The sequence below is a fragment of the Mesocricetus auratus genome, unplaced genomic scaffold, assembly GCF_017639785.1.
Source record: "Mesocricetus auratus isolate SY011 unplaced genomic scaffold, BCM_Maur_2.0 Super-Scaffold_100008, whole genome shotgun sequence".
NCBI classification, from domain to species: Eukaryota; Metazoa; Chordata; class Mammalia; order Rodentia; family Cricetidae; genus Mesocricetus; species Mesocricetus auratus.
Window position 1 is genome coordinate 62,330,633 of NW_024429192.1, and position 18,932 is coordinate 62,349,564.

Consider the following 18,932-nt stretch of genomic DNA (forward strand, 5'->3'; position numbering starts at 1 on the left):
TTAGGGGTTTTTATACTTGGTTTTGTTATTGAACACATGAATGATTGGTCAGAAAAGCAAGGCTGTTCGTTTTGGACAAATGGTGACTAAAGTCAAAGACTGTTTGTATTGTACCATTTCGGGTTTCACTGCTGTGTATCTCAAGTTCTGTAGTGCTGGCAAGACTAACATAGAGGTGGCCAGCCTGGATGTAGATGAACTGCTGCTCTAATGTGCTAATGCAATAAAACTGTTGCTCTAGCTCACACTTTTGTGTTCCTGGTTCTTTAGCCTCCTCCACCCTGCATCGTTTATCCTCTTGGGTCACTTTTCACTCTCAGTCCCTAAACTCCAGCCATGTTTTCGATGTTTAAGCTCACCAAAACCCTTTCTGCCTTTGAATTTTTCTTCTTGCCTTTGACCTTGTTCGGAATATTATTCTTCTCCAGCTCCAACATTTCCTCTCATCCATCCATAGCCCACTGCACTGGTCACTACTTGCTCTTCTGGACCTATCTGCTTTTATGTTCTAGAAGTAGCCATTTTCCATTAGAGAAGAGTTAAGTTCCAACATTCTTTCAGAGCCCTTCTTGTATTTATGGTTAATTAATTATAGAATTATTGCTTTCTATCCTTTCCTCTAGAAGGTCAATTTCAGCAGGCCATTGGCCAAAACTCTCATATTTACACTTGTGTACCTTGGCATAAGATCAAGGACAGAATATTAGGGGAAGGAAAGATCAGTTTAAGAGTTTTGATAGTTTTGATCTTTCACCTTATTTTGGTATGCATTGTTGAGAATTTATAGGGGCCAGGCAGTGATGGCACATGCCTTTAATACTAGCACTTGGGATGCAGAGTCAGTCAGATCTCTGAGTTCCAGACCAGTCTGGTCTACAGAATGAGTTCCAGGATAGCCAGGGCTACTTAGACAAACTTTATCTTGAAAGAAAATTTGCAAAATTAAAAAGAACAGATGTGGTAGTTTGTTACTTATATCTTCTCTGTAGTCACATTATAAGTCATTGAAGTAAGTATTGCTTTGTAAAGCAATCATTTCAGTGCTGTTTGGAAAAATGCTACTGTCATAATGTGCAACCAACTCAGACTGTGCTTTTTAATGTTGTAGCCACTAGCTAGCTACATGTGGCTTTTGAACATTTGAAAGTGGTTTGTTCAAAGTGAGATATGCTTTAGTTATATTCTACACAGTAGATTTTGACAATAGTGTGAAAAATGAGTATAAAGTATATTGGCTGCATACTTCTGATGTATTATGTTAAATAAAATATATTGTTGAGTGTCTTAGTTAGGATTTCCACTAATGTGAAGAGACACCACAATCATTGTAATTATAAAGACCATGGTAATTATAAAGCAAAACACTTAATTGAGGTGGCAGCTTACAGTTTCAGAGGTTCGGTCCATTATCATCATGGTAGGACATGGTGGTGTGCAGGCAGACATGGTGCTGGGGTAGGCAGAGCTGGTACATGTTGATATGCAGGCAACAGGAAGTACTGCCACACTGGGTGGAATCTTCAGCATCTGAGACCTCAAAGTTGGCCCCCACAGTGATAGGCTTCCTCCAACAAGGCCACACCCATCCAACAAAGCCACAACTCCTAATAGTGCCACTCCCCTTGGGGGCCATTTTCTTTCAAACCACCATGTTGAGTGATTTCACCTCTCTATCTTCTGTTATCTAAACGTGACAGCCTGAACCATTTAATGGTGCCTAGATGGATTGCACTGCAGTGCTACCGGGTAGCATTTACCCTGGAAAAGAATGTGGCATTCTTTGTCTTGCTATCAGATCCCAGGAGTGGGGAAAACTGCTGTGGCAAAATGAAATAACAACTGCTGTCAGCACTGATGTGCAGAGATGTCTATGATGATTGGCGTTCCTGCTTATGGATCAACTAGGGCCTCATTTTTCCTGAGTTGTTTTTATGATCTGTCATAAGTAGACTGTTTGCACATGAATGCTGCTTTTCAAATAACACCATTGCCACCTTTTCATAATGTTTCTGGCTTAGATTATGTGTTTTCTCTTGTGACTACCCAGGATCTAATAGCCACCATCTGTATTTCTTAGGCTAAATCCTTAAATGAAGGTTGGTGTTTTCACTTAAGCATGCATGAGGCTTGAGAGACTGTAGAGCTTTGAAATATCCTGAACCTTTTGTCAATGTGAAAGAGAATGTTGAAATTGATTATAAATTATCCGACCGTTGATACTAAGTTCTAGAACACTGAATTCTAAAAAGATGCCAGTCCATTGGGCAAACAGATGAAATGTGCTGCACCCAATGCACTGTCTGCCGCACCAGCTATTGTAATTCTTAATAATGAGCCAAGAAAGGGATGCTTACGCACCTGGAACTGAAGCTACACATCACTCACTTAATTATTAGTGGATATTAATTATTGTAGCTTAAAGGTGGAACTGATTTAGAGTTCTTTGAGATTTCTGGCACGGCCTTTGATTTAAATCTTGTTATTAATTTCTGGAAACACCACCCTTTCCCCCAAGTACTAAACTATAAAACATATTTGTTATGCAGTTCTGTGGTGGTTGAGCCTGCTCTGATCTGGGTATTTTATGACATCAGATAAGCAATATGTAATAAAGCAGTAAGTCAATGTCTTATCCCTAATGTCAGTATTGCTTTATAATCATAGGATGAAGATCTAAAAAAGAAAGAAAGAAAAAATGTCTCAATAATGAAACTCTTTTGACCTTAGATGAAAACACTGAGTGAGTCGTGAAGGGAAATGTAGATATGATGGTGCTGGGGTCACAGATTAAGCTTTCTGCCTTCTCCCAGCCAGCATAGAGATGTTTCTCCTACATTCTTGTGAGACTTTATCTGCTCCAAGGCGTCCCCGGCCAGAGATTAATTCTGTGAGGCTGGTTAACAAGTATGTGAAATATAGGGAGAGGACCTACAGTCATTGTGTTGGGGGAACTAACGAGGGAATGAGAGAGGGAAAGAGATGGGGGGTTTCCGTGTGTTCTAGAAGACTGGTGTTCTGTAAACTCCATAGCTTTGCTGACTTCTGAGAGAATGTAGACCTTAGAAAGTGTCCTTCACGTTTTTTTTTTGTTTTGTTTTTTGTTTTTTGTTTTACGAGACAGGGTTTCTCTGTATTGTTTTGGAGGCTGTCAGTCCAGCCCGGCCTCGAACTCACAGAGATCTGCCTGCCTTTGCCTCCTGAGTGCTGGGATGAAAGGCATGCGCCACCACCGCCCAGCGTCCTTCACGTTCTTACATTACTTCCTTTATTACTGTGGTGTCAGAGTGCAGAAGGACATTTGTATCACCATCCTCCTTAGGAGCTACAAGCTCGTGGCAAAACTGAGTAGAAGGTACAGAGATTTTCCAGTACATCCTCAAACTGAGTAGAAGGTACAGAGATTTTCCAGTACATCCTCTCCCACTATAAGAGACAATTTTGACATGTTGTTTGGTTATCCTATAGATACTTTGCCTTTTACATACATTGACACATTTAGGAAGTACTCTTCTGGTATACATTGCATGATCCTTTGGAAAAGTAGGTATGTACTGTACAGAATTAAAGCAGGCAGTACAAATCAGTGGTTTTTTTTGTTTTGTTTTGTTTTGATTTTTTTCTTAATTCAAAGTGTAAACTTTCTAGAGAATACCCGAAAGAACTTTCTACTAAAATGAATAAAACTGACACCCTGGTTCCATTGCTTTTAGGAAATGGATAAAACCCAAGACAATCTTTAAGTATTCAATGTAAATGGACTAGGTTATATTAATTAACAATCTAAAGTTTAACTATTTACATTCATGGCTGCAAACATTGTTGAGCTTATGTATTTTCATTTTTAGGAAAATTACTGTGGTAGTTAAAAGGGACTGATTGATAGCTGGTGACCTTGAAAGGCATCTCAGAAATCTTTTCTTCCATGCAGGAGCTCCATGCCCTCACTGGTGAAATAAGGGTGGGGAATAGCAGTAAGTTCCTGGTGAGTGGTTTGTAACACCCTAGGGAAAATACCCATGTAAATCTGAATCTCTACTGGGCGGTGGTGGCACACACCTTTAATCCCAGCACTTGGGAGGCAGAGGCAGGTGAATCTCTGTGAGTTTGAGACCAGCCTGGTCTACAAAGCTACATAGAGAAACCCTGTCTCGAAAATCATAGAAAAAAAATCTTAATCTCCTTAAGCCACAGAGTAGAAGTTTAAAATACGTTTAAGATTTAAAGTTCAGGCTGGGCAGTGGTGGTGCATGCCTTTAATCCCAGCACTCAGGAGGCAGAGGCAGGCAGATCTCTGTGAGTTCGAGGCAAGGCTGGACTGACAGCCTCCAAAACAATCAAAGAAACCCTGTCTCGTAAAACAAAACAAAAAACAAAACAAAAAAAGATTTAAAGTTCAGGAATAAATAACTTAAGGGCTTCCTGCTGTGTCCCAGGATCCTTGCATAGAGATTGGCCCCATTATTCTTGGAATTGGGATAGGATGGATACATATCCAAGTCATTCCAGGCATCTTTCGTTTACATTGGTTTTCATGTTAGTCTCACAGCATGCCATTGTTAGATGCAGGAAATGTAAGAAACATTGGTGGTGAAATGATAATACTTTGACTATTCTAATGTGAGCTGTTATAAAAGGCCCCTGCCTCTCACTTAAAATAGATACATCCGTAGGAGGACTACCACAACAACAACAATTAAAATGCACAGCGCAGCTCAAAATGAACCAGGGGAACTCTGCAGGTGCCAAAATATGAAGAGCAAATTTGTAGGTACAGGAAGTGATTTGTGAGCTTCATGGGAACTTACCGGATCTAGATTTAGGCATTATGATTTGGACTTTGTGTGAGCCTCATGCTCGCACAAGACCTTGGACCTGTGATTGCCAGACAGAGACTTTTTCAGAGACCTTGGTCCATTCTGAGGAAGGGTGACTGGGGAAAACTTCCTCCATCCAAAATAAAATTGAAAAGGGATTGATGCCCATCTAGGAAGGAGGATAGTCTGTGTTGTTGGACCACTGGGTCACTGGACCACTTCCCAAGTGAAGTCCTGTATCGAATTCTCCCTGTCCAACTAGAGTTGCAGTTAGAGAGGTTCCATAAAAAAAACCCAACAAAACAAAAAACAAAACAAAACAACAACAACAAAAAAACTTCTCTTCAGCTGGAGAAATGCGTAAGGTATAGCGTGCGAAATTATCATACGAAATTCTCAGTTTTTGGTCAAAACATGACCATGCAGCAAATAAATCCCTAAGCTCTAACCACTAGGAAAATATGAGGTAAATTCAGCATAAGCATATTTGAAATGTTTATTAATTGAAGGAAGCAGAAGGCACTCGACAAGTAGAAATTGGAGGACAGCGTGGAAAACAAGATAGGCATTAAGAATTAAAATGTGGTAATTATATTAGGAGAGAAAAATCTATGCCTGTATTCAAAAGTAGACTATATGCAATAGAAGAGAAAAATGATTAAATTTGAAATGAAATCAGATAAGTCATTCAGAGCCCTTCCCTGAAAGATTAACATATGAGTGAAAAACACTGAATAGACCTTCAGGGAAATGGAGTTTGGAGACAGAGGCTCTAACCTGCAAGCCACAGGAGTCCTGAGAGGGAGACAACGCTACATTATCTATAACCAAAGAGATTAAAAATGAAGGCGCAAAACTCAAAAGTTCACATCACCTCTTTCCAATGTGTAGCTTCTTAGGAAGATCCAGACATGCAACTACTGGGGCAAAGTCACATGATGCAAACACAACTGTTCCAAAAACAACCAGAGAGAAAATGACAAATGATAGAAATGAAAGATTAAACTCTTGGCACCAGTGATAAGAGTTTGATGGGAATATGGTTTAAAGCAATCATACGACATGCTTAGTGTCTGATGATTTGTATGGGCTGTTTGGACATCTGCGAGGCAATGAGTGGGAACCTGCTTTCTAGACCATGGGGCCACACTAAGCCCATAGTCTTACCACCCTTTACTTATGGAATGTGGTAGCCTCAGGATGTTCTTCCTTGTTATCTGTATGCTTTCCACATGCCAAAACGGGTTCATGATAAAATGGAGTTTGGGGAAAGAAAATAGTTGTTAGATAGGTAAGATTAAATCTGAAAATTAAAATTAAGCTAATCCTCAGAAAATACATATGATAGTCACAGATCAAATTGTTACATGGCACATCAAGAAAGTGGTTAGACAATCAATATCATAATTAAAAGAAAAGATTCCATGAACATTCTATCTAATTGATTTTCCATTTATGACAGCCAGAAAGATCTATATGCACAATTGACTGTGTGGAAACATACTTGTAAAGAGCTTCTTGATTGGGGAGGGGGCATCTAACATTCTAAAATAAAACCAATTTTCTTTTGACTTGAGCAAAAACAGTGAGTTTTAAAATATCAAAGTTTTTTTCTAGTTTTGATTCTGTGAAACATAAAATTCCACCTATATTTTAATGTTTTTGTTCTTTTAAAGTATTTATTTTATGTACATGTGAGTATGTGAGTGTGTGTCTGTGGTATGTGTACCACATAGGTGCAGGAGCCTGTCCCATGAAGGCGGGAAGAGGGCATTAAATTGCCTGGAGCTGAAGTTGCAGATGGTTGTGAGCCATAATGTGGGTACTGGGAACTGAATGCAGCCCATCTGCAAGGTCAGGAAGTGCTGCTGAATGCAGAGTTGTCTCCCTAGCTCCTGTTTATAGTTCTTAGTGGGGTACACACCATATAGACACAAAGGCGCTTATAATTTTAAAAATAGATTATGGGTGGTAAAGGTTCACTGTCCTCCACCTCTGTGCTGAGAAGATTCAACAGATGTCCTCCAGTAAATCCCTGCTATATGGGGCCCTAAAGTGTGCTCCTTGCTGTTTGCCAAGAGAGAAGTGAGCTCTTAGTCCCAGATTGCCTGCAGCTGGAGCTGCCACTGCAGAGAGCATCGTTTCTTCGTGGGATCTTACAGTCCATGTCATGGTTCTGAATTTGCAGTCACAGTGGCAGTTGCTTGTACCTATGCAGGACTTCTTCCTGGGAGTTATCCCAGTGTATGTGGGATATAGCGCCCCATACCTCCTATATCTCGTGTGCTATTCACATTGATAAATATTTTCAATTCCTTTCTGGGTGCTGTATTATCAAAAAAAATGTTTGCTTGCACCCACTCAGTGTGTAGCACTTATAATGCAATTGGAAAGTTTTAAATCTCTACTAACAGTGCTGAAGTAATCTCATCTATTAAAAACATTTTCTCCACTTTCAGTTCTACCTTGCTACAAATAGCTTGCATGCATCTGTTTCTGTGTTTGGATTTTTGTGTTTCTTGGATCCTATCTTTGCAGCGACTGAACTTTCCCAGTTCTGTCATCTTATAGATGGAATCCAAAGCCCAGAGAGGGGAGATCAATCAGTTCATTAAGGAAATTTGCTTACTAAATAGTGTTGATAACCATTTAGCTAAGTACTGGGCATATTCTGATGGTTAAAACTAACAAGATTTCATTCACTGTTATGGATGCTACAGTCTAGCTGTAGAAGTAGATGTCAAAGAATACATAGAAATTGCCTACTGGTCTATTAGGGTACATGCAAAGAAGGGGAAAACTGTGCTGACATATGAATATGGAGGTAAATTTAGACTGGGAAACTGAGCAAGAGATCTGTGAATTGACTGGCAATTATCTCAGGAAGAAGTCAGCTCAGACTTAATGGAGCACAGGAGCAGAGATGCCTAGGTCTGAAGAGGGAGAAGGGCGTGTGCCGAGAGCCTACTGAGCTAGGCAGAGTAAAGTGACAAACTGATGGGACAGCGGGAGGAGCCAGATGATATGAAGTTCTCCAGGGTATGGTAAGGGCTTTGGCAGGAGAGTGGCATGAGCCAATTTATATGGTAAAATATTGCCTTGATTGCATTGTGGTTGGACGTAGGTGTTGTGAAGTGTTCAGTGTCCTATGATAGGCTGGACAGGAGTAGTAGCATGGATGGAGATGGCATTTGGTAGCAGTCAAGAGGTCTACAAACCTGTAACACGTGCATCCCGCTGTGGACACTTCCTGTTCTGAATTTGCCAGTGTAGAACCTGATGGATGTATCCTCATGGCTGATGGAGGGTACCCTATGGCTCTCTACAATGCGTATTATAGGAAGTTATTATTATCAGTCTACTGGAGATCTTGGTATAAAAAAGATAATAGACAAAAATCACATTTTTCTACAGTATCATTTTACATGTAGGTAATTTGGATCTGGGGGATGTAAGGGAGTTCTCTGGACTTTCTCATTTGGAATGCTGGGCTGTCTGGGAGAGACTGTGATGTCAGGCAACTGTCAAGTGTTGCCTCTACCAGATATTGCATATTGCTCATTTATTTCTGGTGCTAGAAGACGTGTCTGTGAAAGAAAGAAGTTTAAGAGTAACAAGTAACAGATTTTTCTAGGCCAATTATAGAACACTTTCCTTATGCATTGAGGTGTCTATATTTCTTCATCACTTTTCATTTGATTGTGCTTGTGCCAAGAGGCCAAAAGATGTTTTCAACTTCAGATTAATGTTTCCCATTTACTTCTGGCCTTTTACTTTGGAGTTTTCCTAGGCTGTTTGCAGTTAAGGAAGAAGAGAGATTAAACTGACATGTTATACTTGGAAAGACAATTCATGATTAGTGAGAAGAGGGTGTGTTCATTAATGAGATCATCCTGCAAGCCTATGTCTGGCTGTTATTAACACTGTGACTTAGCTCTAGTTTCTAGCCTTCCCAGTTTCTTTAAGAATACATCTAGTTATATATACTCAGTGTTAGTACCCACCTTATGTGATTACTTCCATAAGAACACAATGTAACAATTTACATAAAGTTCCTTGTGGTGCTGACTATGGGACATTTGCTGTTTTTACATGCAAGTCAGATTTTGCCCATTTTTATAATCCTAACCATGGGTTTATTTGTATGGACTGTCTCTCAGAACTTAATCCACCTTATAAGCATGGCTACCTCCTAGCCATGTATTGTAATATGTACTCTAAAATCCCTAGGAAGGCCTTCAGAAATTGTTTCTTGTTATTATATCAATTACACAAGAAGTACAGCATGCTTGTGCTTGAGCAAATGAAATAGCTTTCTGGATTCTGCCTGGCCAGTTTGAGAAAAGCCCAGGGGTCTTCGGGGAGATATGAAAAATACTTTTCATTTTCAGGACTAGAAGTAAAAGAGGTCACCATACAGATTAGAGATCTCTAACTCCAAGGAAGTACAGGATGTGCAGTTATCATGGTTTCTCCTCTCCCTGATATTTTGCTTCTTCACCTATAAAGTAAGTCTAGAATTAGATCTTTCTGTCTGGTCTTTTCAGATCTTAACTTTTTAAAGTCTGGGATCATTTTTCAGGTTTGGATTAGCTTGTAACCTGTATTCTTCAGAACCTTGGTATCAACAGTGAACTATCCCCAGAATTATGTTCATTTCAGGTCTACCTCTAGAAAACCAAAGAACTGTTCCCGGTGAGGTTATCCTAATCATCCTACCCTGGTTGAACCCAGATCCTGAGAAAGGAAGTAATCCTTTCTTTTGCTGGAATTGACTTCCTTAAGCTTCCTTCACGTGTGGGGACTCCCTTGGAAGATGAGATGGATTTGAACTTGGGGAGGGAAACTGTGACATCTTTCAGCAGCTGAGAGAGACTTCACATCTGCCATCCCTAAGCTCTTTAAATATAAACATGACATCCCAGGTCTTTGCGGATGTCTTTGCCTCCATTAGGGTCCTTATGATATGGAATGACCCATTTGTGGTTGCCATGGCCCCCCATAGCACAGTACTCAAATACAGCCTCCTTCAAACAAACAAACAAAACAACAAGAGCAAAAACCATCTTCACTTCATCCCGACTTAAAAAAAAACGCTCTTACATTTTCCCTGTGGCCTGAACCAGTGTTCCTTGAAGAATGGGGAGCAGGATAGCCCTTCAGCATGTGGAATGATTTTTGTTTTTATGACTAGTACTGATGTATTTTAAAATGTGTTCTTTGATTCAGCACATATACACAGCTCGGAGAGGCATACATGAATGTGGCTATGAATAGGGGTACATATATAGAAGATGCAGATTAAGTTTTTGAACATATTAGGACACATAGTAAAAATGATGTTAACCTCTTATTTACAGGATGAAATAAAACTTATGTGTTTAAAGCATTACGATTGTTGGCCGACCTTGAGATGCTCTGGACCCTGTGTTCTTTCTTTCCACTGCCCCCTCCAGCCACATTTGCACCCCTGAATTATCTCCCCACAGGCTGACCACCCATTCACCTTTGGAGTCTCTCACGATATTAAGAGCATGGTTGCTCCTGCCAGAAGCAAAAATCCTCTTACCTATTCAAGTCTATCTAAAACGGGATTTCCTATTCAGAATCTTTCTTAACTGCCTTTTGTCTCACAACCCGCCGTCCCCGGTAAAATTAGCCTATTCACTCTGTGAATCGGTGGCATTTTATTTGTTATGTGTGACAGCACTTTTCATGTTCGCTGGTGGAATGATTGGTTGTGTGTGCCTCCCTGATGAGCCATGGGTGCCTTGGAGGCAGGAAATGCTTCTTGCTCATCTTTGTACCGTGCACCTCACGCTTGTCGGAAGTCAGTAAAATGGTGTTTGAGTTATTTTAAACTTTCACCAGCACATTAAAGGAAAGGGTGTTGGAGGAAGGGAGGGGTATGCTATGAGGAATGAAACAGGTTCACTAAAAAATCTCATCTCTATTGAGGTTTTATATCCTTGGTAAGTTTTCTGCCTTGCTGTCTTCCTGAGCTCAGACTGCTTCAGCAAAAGGACACTCCTGAAAAGCAGGGTGTTTCTTTCCATTTAGCTGTGAGGCAGCGTGAAGGTTAAGGATAGCCTGCCTCAAGGTCACTTGATTTCTGTTGAAGTGTGAGGCAGCTCCATGCTTTTGAGACAGTGCAGTTTATGGAGGCTGCTGCTATGCCTGTCAGACGGTGCAGTGTGAAGGCTAGAGGCATCCTATTAAGGGCTGTGAACGGCTCTTTCTTACAAATGAGCTCCGCTGAAAGTCACAGGTGACAATGGAAAATGCCAGCTATAACTTACTCATTCAAATGTTTGAACACTATCCACTCTCTTGGCGCCTGTTACTGTGCCTGAATCGGGCTAAAGTACTGAATGATTTGAACTTCCTGCCCTTGAGATGATCACAGTTATCTTAAAGAGGGGGATGCTAGCAAGTGACTGGGACCCTGCGGGGAGTCCTCTGCTATGTGTATAAGAGGGAGTGGTGAGACAGAGGATGGCTTTCACTTCAGTGCATGGGGAAAGACTCCCATGGGATGTCTTCCTGATGAGGAGTCCAGGGTTGGAAGGAAGGCAGAGGCCTTGAATTTAGGACCAAGGGAGTTTAAGAAACAAGGGTTGTGAAGCAAATGCTGGCAAACTCTCTGCACAGAGCTGATAGTAAACACTTCAAGATCATTGTTGCAAGTGCGCATCTCCAGTTGGAATATAAAAGGAGTCATGGAAAATGATGACGAAGCATGGCTGTAAAGTTGACTAACAAAACTGGCAGTGACAGGACAGTGGTTTGCGTACTCTTTCCATAGAGGAAGACTGATTCTTCAGGGAGCCTCTAATCTGACCTTATTGGGGCCAGGCTTTTCACATTTAGAAATGCTTTGCTCTTACTGTTTGTGGTTTAGGGATGTTCCAGAGTGACATTCTCTGGCTCTTCACTCAGGTGTGCATGATTCATTTTCTTAACTGTTTGTTCATCATAGCACATTCCTCCCTGGTATGTGAAGTCCTTTTCTATTGTGTTAATTTTTTATTTAAATTAGAAACAAGCTTGCTTCACATCAGCACTTCTAACTAAAGATGCATTTATTGGGGCTGGGGAATTAGCTCAGTGGTAGAGCACTTGCCTGCAAGTGCAAGAGTCTGGGTTTGTTTTTTAGCTCTGGGGGGTGTTTCTTTACTCCGTTTCTCACTAGACCATATGCTTCATATTTACTCCTGTGACTGTTTGATCCAGCAGTGGAATAGGGATGATTGAGATGACATCTTCTTAGCTTCATTCCATGTTTCATGATGTCAAATAACTGCTTAAAATTGATTATAATGAGGACACACACACACACACACATATATATGCATATGTATATATATATATTTTATTTAACCAGGAATCAAATCAGGTGCTTAATTGTGTGTGTGTGTGTGTGTGTGTGTGTGTTTGAATGAAATGTGCTATTAGTACTAGTTGAAGGAAAAATGGATTCATATGTAAATTTTGAACATACTTTTAATTACTCATGCTTTGTAGGGACATCCGAGTCCCATAGGTCTGGTAACTGCTGATGGCATCCACTGCTGTGTTTTACTCATGAGGAGGCTAGGGACTCCTGACAGGCAGTGTCTCTCTCTAAGCTTTGGAACAGACCCTGCCAATCTTCCATGCCACATACTCAGGCACATGCCTCAGTTCTGGAAGATGCTCCTTTTGTGGGTTCACTGCAGTGTACTGTGTAGTGAGAGAGGGCCTCTGGGTTTCTTATCTTTTTGCTAAAGAGCATTCATTTTTAATGAGTAACACCAGCTCAGTATGGCTTTGAATTTTTGCATTGTGTCTAGATGAGTTCTATTATTTTTCAAGTGTCTCACTATCTTCCATTTCTGATTTATTTACCTGGTGCTTCCATTTATGATTTGTAAACATATCCTTATCTATACCCTTTAACTATGATTGGTCACACTATTGCTTCTTTTGAATAACCGCCAGCCCCCATAGTGTGATTTTGAAATCTGCGGTGATAATAGAAGGCCCCAGAAACACTTGACAAACTCATTTAACAGCTTCTTCAATCTCAGTTCTTTTAAGTGGGCAGTATTAAGCCAAAATACAGCAGACCCACTTGTAAACCACCAACTGATTTTGTGTGTGTGTGCTATCATTACCAAAGAATTTTACACTTTCAGATTTTAACAAAACAGTTTTTTTTCCAGAAACTAAGAAACCAGAGAAGGGAAATTGTATTTAGCAGCCACCGGTTCATCCCAAACTTCCTGGGGGCATCAGGATACAGAAGCACTGTCATCCAGAGCATCTCATCCTTTGAAGATGCCAATGCCCTTTGCAGGCTTCTGACCTGTAGTTTCCCTGCATCTTCCTGCGGGAGAAAACGTTCTTTACTTGGGCAACCTCTTCTCTTTGAAGACAATTTTTGCAGAGTATCCTTTTGGCTTGCTTTGCTATAGCTTCTGCTCATTGTCCCGAGTGCTGGACCCTATGGAGGTGCTCACCAAATTGACTTAATGTTTGTTTCTGCTTTCCAGAATATAGAGACAATCCAGATGTCCCCCAATTTCCCACTTCTTCAGGGAACAGATGTCACCATAGACTGCTCACGCAGTCAGTCTTCACACAAAATAGTCCTTCAAAGCCTCTTGACTTTGCTTGCTTTCTTCTGGATGTGGATGTTTTCCTGTGCCCTTTTAAAGCAATTTAATTTTTAGAGTAGAGGTTACATGCAAGCATATTTGCTAATTTGCAGGACAACTATTGACAAATTGGCCCCATCTCAATACAACCTAATTTGTTATCAAAGTATGGATGCACAAAATATGACCAGTGCCCTTCATTTCTTTACCCTGTCCTCATTATCAAATCTCACGCATGAGTACCTGTTCTCAACTAATGCTCACAGATCCGCAGTGAAATAAATAAAACGTGGTCAACAGGATGTTTTTGTTAGAGACATTAAGGAAAAATCTTTCACAAATTTCCACACTGTGGGTCAAATGTTCTTCACTTTTACTTTCCAGTGACCGGCTGGGACTCCATTAACTAATGCCAGTCTCCATAGTTCCACATCGCCCTGCTTTCCTGGCTCTCCTCCCCACACCCTTCGCTTTTTGATGCCCTCTGGCTCTTCCTGCCCTCTGGTTTCTCAAGACAAGGTTGTGTCTTGTCTGCTCTTTGGAAACAGAGGGTGCTGTTTATATAGAAAATGAGTTTTGATGGTCACTCATCTGCCTGCCAGTTGGGTGACCTTAGAAATTTGTTCTGAACCCCAGTTTGTTGGTTTGGTTAACTTTATCTTTGAACATGAGGTAAGATCTGTCTGTGGGGACTCACATCTGTAAGCCTATCACCATGGAAACTGAGACAGGCTAAACTCCAGTGTGAGATCAGCCTGGGCTATGCAGACCGGGCTCCATTAGTGTGAACACTGCTCAGAGAACTAAGAGGGAAACAGGAAGTGACAAAGAAAGTACTGGATGGCACAGGCTTAGCTATCACTACCCTTTGTACTCCTCTGTCTTGTCTGTGACACTTTCTGTTTCCTTTTCCTGGATGACCTTGACAGTTTTGAGGGGGTTTGAATCAAGTGTTTTGTATGCCAGTTGGTTGAGATCTGCTTTGTGTTTCTCTCACAGTTAGAAGTTATGCATTTTCAATGAAAAATCACAGAGGTAAAAATGCCACGTGGGCCCATTATACCAAGGATACATGGTAACACCATAACTTATTACTGTCAGTGTTTCCTTGGTCATCTGGCTGAGGTAGAGTTTTGCCATATTTCCGTAAAAATCCTTTTTTTTCCATACTGTTCTCATTAGAAGAAAGCCACCACACTGAGCCATTGGAAATTTGTTTGTTACTTACCTCATTGCCTAAGGTGGGTATTTCTGATAGCTATTCTCTCTCAGGGCACGGCATTCTTCCATTCCATTGCTCCAGCATCCCCTAGGGCTTAGCCATCTTAATCCAGAGAGAACGGGGAAGAGAATGTTTGCTTTTGAAAGACTTGGCCTGAAAATGGCACATATCACTTCCACTTACATTCCATATGACACTCCTTCATCTGCCAAACCTAATTGCAACGGAGGCTAGGACATATGGTAGAGCTGGGTGCCCAGGAAAAGGAGGAAATAGATTTGAGGGTAATGCTCGAAGCATTGCCACTCTGATTTAGAGCATAAAACGTAACAAACTAACTCCACCGCCATTAAGTAATCTGGCCACCAGTTCACTAGAAAATAGAAGAAAAAAAAATCAGAACAAAATAGTTCTAAGTCTAAACGTTGCTTAAATTATGAAGAATTCAATAAAATTTATTTAGATGTCTTATTAAATTTCACTATTTTCCTGAATTTTCTCTTGATCTATAAACACTTGTTGGGCACACTAACTTGCATGTCAGTTTTTGAGAATTTGCTCTCTCTGTGTTCCATCTGTGCTGGACTCTTTGTCAGAGTCTGATTGCTGTGTTTTCTGTTTGCAATGCCTCTCTCCATCTTTTGGTATTTGTTTTGGCTTTTCAGGTGGACATTCTATTCATAGGCTGTGGAGATGGCTCAACCCCAAAGCCAGAGTAGAAAATTCTGAGTTTGGTAGCATTCACTCATATTCTCAGCACTGGAGAGGTAGACACAGGTGGATTCCTGGAGCTCATTGACTGGCCAGCCCAGCCTTCTTAGCAGGGCCTGAGGAAGTCCCTGTCTCAAGAAAAGGTGGAGGCAGCGGTTGCCCACCAAGCAATACTTGAAGTTGCCCTCTTACCTTCTCACTACCTTCTGTCTCTCTGTCTATCATCTGTCTGTCTGTTTTTCATCTACCCCCATACTTCATAATGTGAAAACATGTACACATATATGCATGTGCATTCCTGCACTTATGAATAATACACAGGCACCTGGGGGAGGGGATCCTGTTCATTTCTCAAGTGGCAGTGGTGTCTTTGTCTAATGTTGACAGAATTAGTCCCTGCTTCTGGGGGACATCATGGCACATTGCTTCACTTGTTTAGTGGTCCCTCCCTTGACACTAGTGTAATTTATGTTTCATGCATTAGCCTATATGCTCCCTGAAGATAGCACAGGCCTTTTCTCTCATCTCCTAGTTTCCTAAGGACAGACTGACAAAGAACATGTGTTTTTTAATATTAACAGGATGCTTTATATGCCAAAAAGTGGGCTTAGTATTTCACATGTCTTTCAAATATAGCAAGGCACTCCCCTCCCTCATACCAGTGAGGGCACTCACATTGGGCAACCTTCCTGGAGGGACTACTTGTGACTGGAGCCTAGAAAGGCTGGTAGGGATTGAGGAACAGAATGGGGCACTGTGCTACAGGTGGGCTGCACAGCTTGCAGTGGCCTGCACTGGAATCTGGGCATGGTCAATAGATGCACTGGTCTCCTGCAACATTGCTGTGGTTCAGGACATTTGTGTTTCTATATCAGGTAATTAAGACTCAGATTCAGGTTCTAACTCCTCACTGTTCTTGGCACAGGGAGGTGGTGTAAAGGTCTAGTGCTCATTATTCTGAATAAGACTTACCAACTTGAATTCCCAATGTCCCAACAGGGGGATAACTTCACCATGGCAAAAAAACAGTGTTTAATTGCAGGTACGGAAAGAGAAGCAGGAGGAAACCAAGCAGTAATTTGCAGGCTTTAATGAGTTAGCGGCTGTGCATGTCATTACCAAAGAGCACAGGACTTCTTAAAGTAACCTGAATGAAGCTCGACAGAAAGACACAGATTGAGAGACCTTGTCCCTTTCCTTCTGCCATTTTCTGTCCCTCTGTCCTTCCTCAGCTTGCTGTTTACATCATGCCTTCACGAGTTCAATCAGTATTTTACCACAATAGACCCAGGAGGTGTGGAGTCTGCTTGCAAAATGCCTTCCTCACCCCATTGGCTTCCTTGCTTTTCATAGTTGAAAATGCACTAATTAGGATTTATAGATTTGTAATGTTTTCTGGCTCATACGGTCACCTAGTTATTGATTTGAAGTACTCTGTGGCTACAGTATGAGTAGCATTTCTTTTTTGTTTAAATCCTGATGAGAAACCTGAAACTCGGCTGTTATATTGTTTGCTCTGTATGTCAAGAAAGCTGGGGCTTTCAGATGGGCCTTATGACCCCATGCCTACCTGGAGCCGAGTGGGCCATACCAGAAGTCTTTTCTCTGCTATGCAGTCTCACAGAAGATGGACACAGTTGTTTGTTATGTATCTGTGTGTTTCTCTGACATAGCCATGGTATTGCTTGTAGGATTCATGGAGGACAAATCACCACTAAGAGTAGAGGACTCCAGTGTGACAAGAAGCAAATCATAGACGTGACCTAAGGCCCACTTAGTTTGACTTCTGGATTGTATCAGTAAGGAAATTTAGATCCACAAATTAAAATCATTTAATTTAATTCAAGTGAATAAGTTGCTATTATCCAGGATGCCTGGTTTCCAAGTCAGTTCTGTAGTCACTGCTCCTTGCTCATTTTCAATTTCCTTAGTGTATCTTTTGTTTCTTAGGATACCTTTGGTGTCACACACATTGCCCCGTATCCTCAATCAAGGTCATCAAGTCATATGCCAGATTCCTGTTAGAACTAAATGTCGCTGAAGTGTTCAGTTGACCTGATGTATTCCGAGACAGGGGAAAAAAGTGAATTCCTAACTGATGTTGGTTGAATAAACACCAAGATCAAGGCCGACAGGCCCAAATTCAGTGATGGTCCTTCCACAAACACCATTCTTCATCCTTAACTTCCGCCATGTGGCTTTCCAGCTTTGCCTCAGTTTCCGCCAACAGAGAGAGCAGTCTCTGTTCTTCCTCATGTGTGATGAAATAATTAGAGCTGTGCATACCCTAAGATAATCCTCATCCAGCACTAGCGCTGAAAGGATGGCAACGCTGGAAAAACCAGTGTGTTGCTATAGGCACCACCACAATGAAAAAGCTGCAAATATTTATATCAGCTGATGTACAGAGCTATAGATGTGCTGCACCAAGGAGCTTGATGATTTAATTATGCAAAATGCTTAAAAGTGAGGACCACTTATGGTTTATTTTTTAAGGAAATGTTTATGACTTGAGGTTTGCTTTTTTGCTTTGTATGAGAGAAGTTAGTTTTGCTGGGTTCCTCTGTGGTGAAGGGTTAGTAACTCTGAGGGTCTCATTCTCTCATAGTTTTGCTCACAATTGTAGTTCTTTTCAAATGAACTTGACCAGGATCTCAAAGTCCAGGCATATCTGGCAGGTATTTGACATACAGAAATCAGAAGCCTTCCAGATCCTAATTGTGACATCAGGGAACCTAGGCATTATCATGGCATGTTTGTCTTTTCAGTATAGTCATGAACTTGGGGGTATCTTGCAGGAAGGCACTATATGTAGAAGAAGGGGGGATAATTCCCTTTGTAACATGTTTGTGTTTTCAAACCATAAGTAGCTTTAATATTTACTTAAACATGACATACTATTTCAAAGTATTATGTTTCTGCTGCAGGAGGAAGAACGGCATAGCTATTGCACAGAAATGGTCCCCTTTCAAATAATAATTTCAATATTTATGACATGGGCATTTATGCATTTACTTATGGAATGCATTTAACAACTTGCAAGTGTGCATTTTTATAAACAAAATAAAAAAGCAGATAATTATTTCATCTTGTTTTGCAGAACCCCAGCTGAAAGGGATTGTGACAAGGTTATTCAGCCAGCAGGGATATTTCCTGCAGATGCATCCAGATGGTACCATTGATGGGACCAAGGACGAAAACAGCGACTACAGTAAGGAACACCAGCTACTTGCAATGCAGTGCAAATTGAATATGTGTCCCAGCCCAGCAATGCTGCCTTTTGAACTATTTTATGATTAGTGAGCTAGTCTTTCCCCCTTTATTCTTCTTGCAGCATTATTCTCTTATTCTTTATAGAAAATAAAGCAATGCTATATCAGAGGTGCTATGTATTCAATGAGAAGGTAGGACACTTGGAAGATTTCCAATGGTCACAAGATGAAGATATCTTCTCACTGGATTGGTTTTTGTTGAGGAACTAAGCACTCATAGAAATAGTATAGACTTTCCAACATAAGATGGTATTTAAATCTTGGACTCAAGTGA

The 18,932-nt window shown here is 40.9% G+C and overlaps 1 protein-coding gene across 4 annotated transcripts in view; it reads left to right on the top strand.

Annotated features, from left to right (window-relative positions):
* The window catches only part of Fgf12 (fibroblast growth factor 12), a 515,142-nt gene that overhangs the window by 284,307 nt on the left and 211,903 nt on the right, over window positions 1-18,932 (top strand). For all 4 annotated transcript variants that reach the window (XM_005071590.4, XM_005071589.4, XM_040751004.1 and 1 more), the window contains one exon: window positions 18,487-18,597. In XM_005071590.4, coding sequence (XP_005071647.1) covers window positions 18,487-18,597 — 111 coding nt within the window. The remainder of the gene's footprint in view (window positions 1-18,486; window positions 18,598-18,932) is intronic.